The following is a 12,097-nucleotide window of genomic DNA, read 5'->3' as shown; positions in this document are numbered from 1 at the left end:
AACTTCACAGCAAAAACCTAGCGGTAAGCTCCCGCCATCCGACCCATGACACCTGGATCGAATCCTAGCTATGTTGATTTTAATTTCGTTTTTACCTCACGCGCTTGATAAATGGGCCGGCCCACAACCACGTGCCCTTCAGAATGAAATCAGAGCTAATTGTAGCCCAAATCAACTTTTACAGAGCTGTAAGCTAATTCTGAGTAGAGTGAGATTTAGACAGACCCATAAGAGAAATCGTTTGATGATATCATCGTTGTTGTTAGCAGTATAAACATGCAAATATAATACTTCCTTTGTCTAAAAATAACTGATTCAACTTTTTCTAGATACGGATCTACACATTAAAAACGCGTCTAGATACAACCATATCTAGAAAAACTTGAGTGACTTATAGCTGTGCATGAAACCGAACTAAAGCATGTAGACATGGAGGGCGTCTATGGAAGAGTAATCCTTCTTATTCTGACAGACAACACATAGACAACACATAAAACCCCCCGGTTTGTTTTCCACGGTGACTTGTAGAAAACTTTTCAGGCCCTCAATGTACTTGTCACTACGTCGGTTGATGTACGTCCATTGCCGGCTCATGTGCATTATACAATTAAGTACATCAAGAAACCATTACAGAAAATTATGACTAATGGAGCGATGTACATCGACATATACATTTTATCAATGACAAATAAAAGGATAAAGTTATTAACCTCAATCGAGAGGGGAAAAATGAGGAGAAATCAAGTGTGGCTCGAGCACTTCAATACCATATTTGTATTGTGTGATCTCTAGTGAAACATGCTTTGAACCATTTCATCAAACACATCTTGTGTATGAGAAGAGAAAACCAACCAATATACACCTCTTATGCTTGGAAATGAAAAAAATAAGTGTGACTTAAAACCTTGGGTAGGGCTGGAGTATATATAGAGATGTATAGGTAGTCCGGATCGGTGATACCAACCGGGCCTAAAAGTGATCGCACCCGTAGCATCTCCTTTAGGCCCCGATCGAACTAGGACTAAAGCTTCCCGCGTGTTCTAGCCGTTGGAACCGGGATTATAGCAATAATCCCTAATCAAATAGCGACCGGGACTGCTTCCTGCAATTCCGAACGAAAGATCCATTTTCTACTAATGTGATATTTAGGGAGACCCATAAGAAAAATCGTTTGATGATATCATCGTTGTTGTCACTAGTATAAACATGCAAATATAATACTGTACTTGTAAGAGATATGACGCTGAAAGGCTCTCAATGACAATTTATACCGAAAGACGTTAACTCATTGTGCCCCGTAGGCTTGCCGCGTTCTTGTTTCAGATGAAACGGCCTAGGCCGGGCTATCCCGGCCGTCGAAGAAATCCTAGCCCGGAAACATTGAAAACCAAACATGAAACGTGACATGAGCCGGCCGGCCACCGCGTGCTCTGGCGGACAGCGCCGGATGCTTCGTGCTCATCGTCCAAACTCCAAAGCAACAAAAGTTTTTGCGAGGAACGCATCTGCAAAAGCAAATACTAGCCGCAATGCAACATCATCGTTGCTGTATCTAAAGGTATGAACGGTGCCACCCCATGGAGCGATTTGGGACTATCCACGACATGCCATGCGTCGCGGAAGGGCTGGGCGTGGCTCAACTCTCCTCCACCGATTAGCCCACGTGGCGCCGCGTGATTGGTCTGGCCAAAATATCTCTCCAATCTCGGCTGTGCACGACGAGAACCAACCCTTATCCCCTCGTTCGTCTCCTCCCCCAATCCCCTCCTCTGCCGCCGCCACCTCTCCTTCCATCACGTGGCCGGCCGCCAGCCTCCTCCCCGCCCCTCCCCCTTGCGACCGCCGGTTGCGGCCGCCGTTGCGCCGCCTGCAACTCCCCTCTGTCGATCTCCGCCGGCGTAATCGTGCGCCTCCTCCAGCCCTTTGACGGTCGCGCCCTCACCATCCCCGCTCGAGCTCCGCCGTCTCCTCCACCCCAGCCGCCATACACCGCACAAAAAGCGGCGGCCCGAGCTCCATACCCTCCACTGCCACCTCTCTTTGTCACGCGCAGCGGTAGACTAGGGGCCTTCTGGCCGCCTCTCCCTCCTGCTGCAATATCAGAAGACCATCGCGGATCAGACTTACGAGGGAATCGTGACAAGGTGAGTCGTTGTACCACTCCATCGCGTGCATCAGCTGGCGGAGCTCCACTCCATCTCCTGTTGTACGGCGCCACCTCATCCCCAGCCCGTCCTCACCGTGCGCAGTGGCCGGCCGGCCGGCTTAGTTTCTGCCCTCATGCATGGACTCAGCGGGATTCAACGCTGTTTGAGGTGAGATTTAGATCGCTTGGTCCCTCTCAGTTATGGTGGTCAAATTAGTCACTTTCTCACCTTATCTCGTGTAGGGGTTTGGGGCCTCGGATGCGTCGCCGCCTGGAGTCGCTCACTGTTGTGTGGAGTTGCCTCACCACCGTGCCCATTGTAGTTCTCATGGTCTAACGGTCGTGAAATTTACGCCCTCGAAACTTGGCTGAAGGTAAGCACCACCTCTGGTTTTTCTCTTTACAGTAGTAATCTACATGGTCAATTCTCATGCCAAAAGAAAAGGCAATCTGCTGTGTTTGATGCCAGGCTATTGCAAATAAATCATGGATTGGAGTGAATTAGTGGATATGCGTATTTGTTGTGCAGGCTAGAAGATGAAGATCGATTGGTGTTGCAGATTTGTTGTGCAGACCACATGATGCAGGTCAATTCATGTCTGTATTATTCCCTGTGTGTCAGCGTGTTCAATTTTAGGTAATTTTCCTCAAAATCTCCACTATGATGCATCTGGTTTCAGGTTTTTTTTTTTATAACATCTTGTCTGTAATGCGAGTTGAAACTGCAACTACGAGTTCGGATAAAGGAAGCAGAAAATTCATTTATAGGTTTATTAAATTGTCCTTACCTATCTGATTTCGCCTTCCAATGCAATGGGTTGCAGGAAAGGGCATAATACTGTGAGAGGTACTATCATCTCAGAGAGTCAGAGGTGAGCTATTTATCCGGTTCTAAGTGCACTTTGTTTCTCCCTTTTTAATGACACGAGGGTCTGAGTTCTCTGGGCTGATCTACCTGAAGCCATGTTTCAGACTCTCCTAGGTGTGCCTTTATTCATACGAAGGTTGATTTATACGGATCGGTTGACCCTGATTTTGTTGGATTTCATGGGAAACATTGAGAAGCTCGACCCTAGAGAGGGATGCATGAAGTGACTGGTTCTCGCTATGGGAACTTTCAGTCTTGCAATGGAGCCAAGAAATTTCTTTGAAGTTCATTTTCCAGAACCTTGAGTAAAGATGATCAGGCCATCCATGAGCCAGAGACAATCCAGCTTTTGAGAAATATAGTTGTAAATTGCATATATACATATTGTAGCTTTTGAAAATATTTTCCTTTGAAAAAGATTTGTGTTCATCTAGATCTCTGGTTTATCAGATTGGTTGATGTCTGGTCTGGATTGGTTCTCGTCTTCTTTTGAGGAATAGTTGCAAATCACATATGTGCATATTGTAGCTTTTGAGAAATACTAGAGCTCTGGTTTATAGATCATGAAAGAGCTTGCAAAATCCTCCTTGCAGATGGTGTTAGGGTTGCATGCCATCGACGCTCTCCCTCTCCGCCCCGGCTGGCCCTCAAGGTCTTGAGGTAACTAACAGCGATGTAAATTCCATTGGCACTCCAAGAAATGGGTACATGTTAGATATGAAGCATCCTTTTGCTTGAATCCAATTCAACCAAACTTGAGCACTCACGTCTTGTTTTACACTTGGTTTACGGAAGTATTTTTTATGCCTAAAAGTCAGTCTTCCTCACTGAAAATTGTTTCTTCTGCCATGTTCTTCCTTTATTTTAACCACCCTGCCTTACCTTAACTAAATAACTTGGTTACTAACAAATATGTTGGGTTTATATGCCCGGTTGACATGCTATTGATATCACAAAGACTATGCACCCCAGATCTCTTTGTTGCAGCCACTAAGCATCCACTTGCTTTCTTTCATACATCCTGTATTCTTTAATTTTATTATTATTTCTGTACTGAGAGCAGATATATTGTTAGTTGGCATGTTCAGGCCATTTGTTCTTCAGAGGATATTTCTTACATTTTCTATTTATCATGGATAAGAAGCAAATATCTGAATGTAAAGAAGGAACATTAATAATTAGAAAAACGGTATTGTGCACTCATCCATCTTAGAGGTAAACTCTGGTTGCACTTCCACTTATAAATAAGTGGATTATGTAAAGAAAAATGCTTCATTTAATCACATTCAAGTGTACTTATCGGTTTGGTAAACAAATTTATCAATCCTGGGTGATACACCCGTTTATACTTTCTCTCAGTTTTGATCGAATATCTTTTTCTTTAGCTTATAATTTAGAAAGCTCTTAAATATTAGTATGTCCAGTCATTTTTCTGTGGTAACCTTCCTTGTGTTCTTTTCTAGGTGTGCAACATGGTGGCTGGCGAATATGCTCGAGTTCAACACACTGAAGTGTACTTATCGGTTTGTTAAAGAAATTTATGAATCCTGGGTGTTCTCTGTATAGGCTCTGAAAATCATTTGCTTATAGTGATATTTCACATGAATTTATATGAATAGAGATGGGGAATGGTGTTCAGGAAGTTATTGTATAATCTGTAGCATTACAATATTATTATCATTCTCTCTGCAAGAAGTTTAATTCATTACTGTTACCTTTTGGCCCGAATGATTTGTCAAGAAAAATGATTTTTCTTTGGCCATGTAGAGTGAATGCTATTCTGAACTTCAAAAGCAGTTTGGAACAAGAACATAATTTTTAGAATATACTGAGATCATGGGGACCATGTATTCTCTACACTTGGGTTTGCATCTTCTCTCTTCAGTGCTTTGATGTGTTACAGACTGTTAAAAATTATTTTAGATTTATTGTTTGTATAAATGTTCTTGTGAGTTATACCTTTTAGCTTTAGCCTTTGGTATTATACATGTGTATTTCGATTAATAGATTGCTTTCAGGATTATGTTTTGGTGCTTTGGATGTTCCAATCTGTTGTTGCTTATATACTTATTTATTCTTTTTGTCACATAGCGTTATAGTTTAAAGGGTAGGTTTTTTTTAATACTTCCATGTTTGAATAATAAACTGTTCGCTGGGGGATAATATCTTGCTTTCTTTTCATTCAGATGTGTAATCCTTCAGTTTTTTGAGATACGCCCCTTTAGTACAATATTAATAAATGGTATTGACCTCACATTAAGAGAGGTAACAGAAGTACTGGATAGCAGAGAAATAAATTGATCACATTTCAGTTTAAACGCCACTAGATTGTTACTAGTGTAGTGTGCTTAAAAATTCTTATATGTCTCTTATCGTCCATCCATTTTCCCGTGTTTCATTGAAAGAGATACCTTATTTTACGAGGGGGTATGGTCCGCACATTTGACATTTTTCTTTGTGCTTCCGGTATTTGCTGCATTTTATATGCTTTGTTCATTGGGTTGTGATTTAGGTACAAGCAGCATACTTGAACCAAGGATACTATGTAAATTGGTATTAACTATACATTATAATGGTTAATGTAAACTCTTGCAGGTGTCAGCAGAGGTTATTATGCATCCTCTCATGGGCAGCAACAAAAGGCCATAGTCGACGCAAGTTTTGAACTTCAGAGGTCTTCACTGTTGGCCTCTCTTTCATTTTGTCACTTGACCATATACTATTTTAGTTCTTAGATGATTCATTTTTTCTTTAAATTCCTAGCATAGAATAAGTGGAGGAAAATATTTAAAAGCACATTAGGTGATATTGAGGCTAATTCCTATGGCCAGGTGTACAGCTACAGGGTTTAAAGTATTTTCTTATCTTTGATGAAATTGTCCGTATTATCTTTGTGTGCTCTTTATCTTTTCTCAGATTATTATGATATGAAAAGAAGAAACTATATTTTTCTTATAATGGCGTGATGGTTCAGTTTTTGGGTAGCATAGAACACTACAAAAAGAAGGGTAACAATACAGAGATACAAGTATGCGGAAAGCTGATCAAAGGGTAGATAACTGTCAAACCTGCTCTTGCATCACTGGCAGGAGAATACATGTTATTCTCTCTCCGCTCCTGGACACAATCAGTTGTGATTTCATATGAACAGTAGAAATTGTAGTTGAAATCCATTAGAGCTTAGCTGTTTATCCGTAAACTGTCATAGATGGTAGCACTATACACATATCACAACAATAATCTACTTATTCTACAATATTTAAATGCAGTCTATAGCTTTTCTGCGAGGCATTGTTCAGCATGTGGTGTCGAGTGTTGCAATCTGATTTTTTTTGGTCTCGCTGCAGTCTATAGCTTTTCCCAAATGGACATATCAACTGCTTTTGTTACTAGAAGAATGGTAGAAATTATACGTGAAGGTCACGTATGAATTTGCAGCTGGCAATGTGATCCTAATGTGTATTATAAAAATCATTTGCATCAGCTTGGTTTAATATTTTGAATTACTTTGTAGTTACCAAAGAACAAAACTGTAAAACCAGCCAGAACCATCAGATTTCAGAGAACACTTAACACACAGGACAAATTAAAGGGGAGGGATTGGGGGATAAGATCAGACACGAGGGAAAAATTGCAATTTTTCATGGTTTACAAGCAACACTAAAATACAGAGGAGCATCACTATACCAGGAATCCAAAGGTGCAGGCCATTATAAGGAGCACCGTTGTGTTTTAAACGCGATGAGTTAATATGTGTTCCTCCTTTCTAGAATACCTCTCTTAGTTCACTCTTGATTCCCTTCTTTCTGTAGCTCGACATGGTGGGAAGTCAAACTCGCTGACAAAGCAGCGCTTGCTGTCACACTCATAGGCCGAGGGGTGAGGCGAAGCTTACGTTGTTGAGGATTGTGGTGGAACCATGAGGTAGGCGGCAATGGACATGTCAGTGCCACTATTTAGTTGTTGTAGTCTCGATGCTTGAAACTTGTGTTGAAGCTAAAACAGTAATTAATTTTGTTTATGAGCATGCTATATTATTTAAATAGTTTGGTCCTATGGTGTTATGTGTTTTCATCATTTCACCTTGTCTTATCTGGACGAGCAGTGGACCACCAAAATATACCTTGTCTTGTCTGTCCTTGAGAAATGGATATAGTAGCTTTGGGTAGGATGAGCAGTGAATCACTAAAATATTCATTCAACTTTGAAGTTTCATTTCTATCTTGAAAGTGTTTATACAAAAGTGTGACTTGAGTCTCCCAAATTTCTAGCTTCACACATACACTGTTATCTTTATCAGTTTTCAGGATAATGTCAAACTCATGTGAGAATTTGAGAGAGATGTTGGAAATTAAAGTATATGGTGAGAGTTGTGGTCGGGTGTTATAAACAATACCTGGTTAGTGTGTTGTGCAGCAGCACAACTGATCATAATCAGTACCTATCCTGTTTAGGTGATATATATCTTTGAATTTGTAAACCAAGGTGTGCTCTGTTATGTAGCTGTAAATGCTATGCTGTTGTCTAATAAATTAATGCTTGCTTGTTTCCTGGCAAATCTGAACTGTATTCCATCCACGTGCAGATAATTGCTAGATTGGTTCTTCTTAATTCGAAATTCATCAACAATCAAACCAAGGCTTGTAGTATTCAGAGTAGTAGATGTACCTCAGTACCACAACCCAATTTACACCTGACAACTAATTTTCAGAGGAGTCCTATGACATACATATTCAGTTTTGACAATTGAACTTGTTTCCATGAAACCTTCAGGCTACTAGGTTCAGAGTAGTTTTATCGTATTGATGAAGTATTTAGTGTGGCATCCGAATTAACAAGCCATGTACTCTACTCATACTTGTAGCTCCAAGTTAATTACCAAAACACATTATTCCTGAATTGTGTAGTTTGGAACAGCAAAGAAATACTTCACCTTTTTTTTTTGGTGTAAAGAAATACTTCACCTTGAGCAGTATAACATGTATGACTGGTTAAACCACATGAGTTAACTAGCAGGTTATTTCTCTACTAACAGTAGCATTTAGCTAAACCAATAGATTAATTTAGGTTTTTTATCTAATTACTTTTTCAAAAAGCTAATGCAAAACCTGAAACCCAAGTTAACCCGAATATTCTTCTGAACCCCTTGAGCTACATCAGAATGCATAATAATGATTTACTTTCTCAGACTACAGACAAGAAAGCACAAATGTTCTTTATGTACAAAGTCTGATACATTTAAACCTTACCTAATATGATCTCCTGTTCTTTTTAACCAGGTTTAAGCCATGGACGTTGTTGAAATTCCATCCAGGGTCATGATCAAGGAAGCTTCCAAAGCATGTTGTACTAATGACGATTTACATAGTGTTTCACCCATTGAATAATTTTGTTCACCTGATATTTGATTACCATCGATTTCTGCATATGCTTTATAAGACCAAAATATTCCTCTAATTCCCTGATTGTACATAAATATGTGCTACTCCCTTCTTGATTTAGTGTGTTTTATCCTGATTTCATTATATCGACTTTGTTTTGTAAAACCTAAAAATCGTATTATTATTTTCCTGCTTGATTGTCATCGTCATTATGCAAACCGTGAATCGGCCTGAATTTTACGGGATCGTGCGCCAAGGCGCACCTCTAAATCTAGTATAAGTAGCCAGCTAAAGCCAACAAACAAACCAGAGAAATAAGATGGCGGCAGCAGCAAGCAGCATGGTCGGGGAGGAGCGGTGGAGCCTGGCTGGCAAGACCGCGCTTGTCACTGGAGGAACCAAAGGGTTGGGGCGCGCGATCGTGGAGGAGCTCGCCGGGTTCGGTGTCCGCGTGCACACCTGCGCCCGGAGCGACGCCGACCTGCGGGAGCGCCTGCGCGGATGGGACGCCGACGCCGACGCGGGCCGGCTGCGCGCGCGTGTAACTGCCTCCGCCTGCGACGTCTCCGTGAGCGCCGACAGAGAGGCGCTCATGGCCACGGCTCGCATCGAGCTAGGCGGGAAACTGGACATCCTTGTCAACAACGCCGGCCAGATAATGTTCCGCCCCACCATGGAGAGCACGCCGGAGGACTACGCGCGCCTCATGGCCATCAACCTCGAATCCTGCTTCCACCTCTCCCAGCTTGCGCACCCGCTGCTCCTCCTCGCCGGCGGCGGAGCGGTGGTCAACGTGTCCTCAATCAGTGGGCTCATCGCGTACCCGCAGCTTTCGGTGTACTCGGCGACCAAGGGCGCCATGAACCAGCTCAGCCGGAGCCTTGCCGTGGAGTGGGCGCGCGACGGCATCCGCGTCAACTGCGTCGCGCCGGGGGGCATCCGGACGGACCTCGTGAGCAGCAGTGGCATCCATCTTGACGCGGAGACGGCTCGGAAGCTCGGCGAGACAGAGAGCGCGCGCGTTGCCTTGGGACGCATGGGTGAGCCCGAGGAGGTGGCGTCGCTCGTGTCGTTCCTGTGCATGCCGGCCGCGTCGTACATCACCGGGCAGGTCATCTGCATCGACGGTGGCCGCACAATAGCTGCCTAGACTTGGATTTCATGGCTGGTTGCCACGGCTCCATTAAACTGTTTCTTTACCCGTGTGCGGCTGGTAAAAATAAGCACATTCGTTCCATCTTAAGTTCTTAACACATACCGAAATGAGCGACATGCATGTGAACTCAACCAATACGCTGAGCTTTATTGTTCTGACTAGCGATGTAAACGCAATAACGCATCTGTATTAAGTGTTTTAAGTAGGGGTGTAAACGGATCGGATCGGGTTTTCTCATACCATATTCTCTACCATATTTTTATCGGATTCGGATCGGAGCGAATATTGATCGGTTTCGGATTCGAATGCGGATATATCGGTGTGTGAATTTGAATCAGAAATGCAGCAGATTTGGACGGAAAACAAAAAATAATTGGATATATGCTCTCATCGCGGTGCATAGTTATAGTTCTTCCAAATCTTGAAAGAGATTTAAATTATTAGTCTTGTGCAGCTAAGAAGAAGGAGACATAATAATGAACTAAAACTCAAGAATTGTTAGAATTTAGATATAAACATGATCGGCAAATGAATTTGGTATAACTACTAACCTTCCAAGCTTGGCCTTTGCTTCTGACTTAAAAATCAGATATTCCGGTTTCAAACCTTCGAATTATACTAATTAAATTTCGGATAATCCATATCCGCATGCTATTTGCTATACCGTATCCTATACCATATCCGGAGCACAACTTCAGAATCGGATATCCTTATCCGTGGGATCCTTTAAAATCGGATATAGATACCTTAAAATACATTCGGCTCTAATTTCAGTGCGAAAATTATCCTATCCGTTTACACCCATATTTTTAACGATCTATTAGTCACTTTTGCTTCAATGCGCCTCATTGGCAAAACACAATGTGTGTCAACCCCATGGACGGCCAGGACGAACTCGTGGGCAGCCAGGATTAACCCACGCTGGGGCACGTTGGTCCGCTTGGAATTGAGGGTTGGTTGTAGAGCCCACGTATCTTTATCTTTATTCTAAAGACATTTCCATCTCCAAATTGGGAAATCTTGTAGGTCTAGCTCTCTCGCTCGCACCACATGGATTCTTGCGCTCACGGACGAAGATGGAAAAGTTGGTCCTGCACATGGAGAAGAAGGTGCGCCCGGAGCTGGCGCAGATCTAGCATTTGCGTGTGTAGTTTCGGCAGTGAATCCTTCCGCCATCACCTCCGTTGTGGCGCCTTCAGTTATGGCGAAGCGGAAGTGGGTGAAGGAGATGACAGAGGCGCAAATCCGCCTAAAGAAGAAGAAAAACAAAGAGATGAGGGAGTGGAAGCAGGAGGGGTTCAAGATCAACCGTCCGAACGATGTGGCGACCTTGGAGAAGAAAGATAGCAGTGACGTCGCTGAGGTAAAACCAAGTCTCATTCATTCTGGGGTTTGTTCATCCTAGGATTAGGTCATTACGAATGCTCCACTGATTATTTGTTTGTGGTATGGTTCGTGATATTGTTTTCTCACCCTACGGCACCCTCTTAGTTTTTTTTTTTTTGAGGGAACGCATCCTCTTAGTTAGGGAGGGATGGGTTCGATCTAACCCTAGTAGTCAAGGTTACAAGAAATAACTATGATGTCTAGCGGCTGGGCTCATCTATGCTAACCTGTTTTGGAAATTGTATACTTGTCATGATGTTCACTAACAATAGTTTTAACATAAATGGTACACGTGCAATGAGAAGTACTTGAAAATGTTGCTTATAATTTTGAAAAAAAATGTTACTAAATGGTATCAAATTGTTGATTCTTAAATGGATTAGTAGTCTTTATTAAGATCACAGATTGAGGAGTGATAACTTAATTGGATTACTTCTGGATATTCAATTCGACTCCCGGGTGCTTATGCTTCTCGAAAAACAAATTAACAAGAAATTCTACATGGACATCTCCAACATATGTTCATACGACCAAGATTCGCAAAAAAATGATTATTTTTATGGTCCGTGTGAAAAAGAGAAAATTGGACAGCAAGGACATTGCCACACACAAATAATTAAGCCTAGATCTTGGATTTTTGTCATGAAAGGTATATAAGATTATGAACTTCTCATGTAAGGTCACCCCTAGTTGCATCCGCTGATTCAAGTCACGAATCACCAAGATAATTCATTATCGCAAGGCTGGAACCACCATGCAAGTCCAAAGATCCCGACTTCAAGTGACCTTCTTCGCCAGCTGACTTCACAATAGAACGAGAAAGCTACTCCACGATGGTAAGCACCAGCATAGCTTTGTAGGCCTCCCGCTGAAACCAAATGGCCAGATTAAAACACGGGTGCGCCCGACCGAATCCCATCTGATCCAGCAAACCCCATGCATGAATCTTCCAATGGAGTTCACTAGCGGAACCTTCTGGAATACGACACTCCAGCCAGATCAATCACAAGCGGACCTTCGTGGGGCCAAAGTGGGTCGTGCCCCCCCCCCCCCAGCAAATTGGCAAAAAAAATACTACTACCCATATAGCATATTAGTCTATGGAACCCATTAGCTATTTAGGCCTGTTTTAGAAGAATGAGACTGAAATTGCGTAGCTT

At 42.4% G+C, this 12,097-nt stretch overlaps 1 protein-coding gene and 1 long non-coding RNA gene across 7 annotated transcripts; both read left to right on the top strand.

The window, feature by feature from the left end:
* Window positions 1–1,879: 1,879 nt before the first annotated feature.
* Window positions 1,880–8,539, top strand: LOC124660345. Of its 6 annotated transcripts, none has more exons than XR_006989867.1 (9): window positions 1,880–2,315; window positions 2,390–2,520; window positions 2,676–2,783; window positions 2,971–3,018; window positions 3,119–3,674; window positions 4,478–4,878; window positions 5,610–5,688; window positions 6,529–6,938; window positions 8,294–8,539. It is a non-coding gene; the product is annotated as an uncharacterized LOC124660345 (long non-coding RNA). The 6 variants fall into 6 exon arrangements; XR_006989864.1 differs by having other exon boundaries at window positions 1,884–2,315; window positions 6,827–6,938; XR_006989866.1 differs by having other exon boundaries at window positions 1,882–2,315; window positions 4,478–5,688.
* A 175-nt stretch (window positions 8,540–8,714) lies between these two features.
* On the top strand, window positions 8,715–9,545 carry LOC124660340 (noroxomaritidine/norcraugsodine reductase-like). The gene has a single exon (XM_047198148.1). The coding sequence runs from the start codon at window positions 8,715–8,717 to the stop codon at window positions 9,543–9,545; it is 831 nt and encodes a 276-aa protein (XP_047054104.1).
* Window positions 9,546–12,097: the final 2,552 nt, after the last annotated feature.

This window comes from Lolium rigidum, chromosome 6, assembly GCF_022539505.1.
Source record: "Lolium rigidum isolate FL_2022 chromosome 6, APGP_CSIRO_Lrig_0.1, whole genome shotgun sequence".
In the NCBI taxonomy this organism is placed as follows: Eukaryota; Viridiplantae; Streptophyta; class Magnoliopsida; order Poales; family Poaceae; genus Lolium; species Lolium rigidum.
Note: the sequence above shows the minus strand (reverse complement) of the source record. Positions and strands in the feature narration are given on the sequence as shown.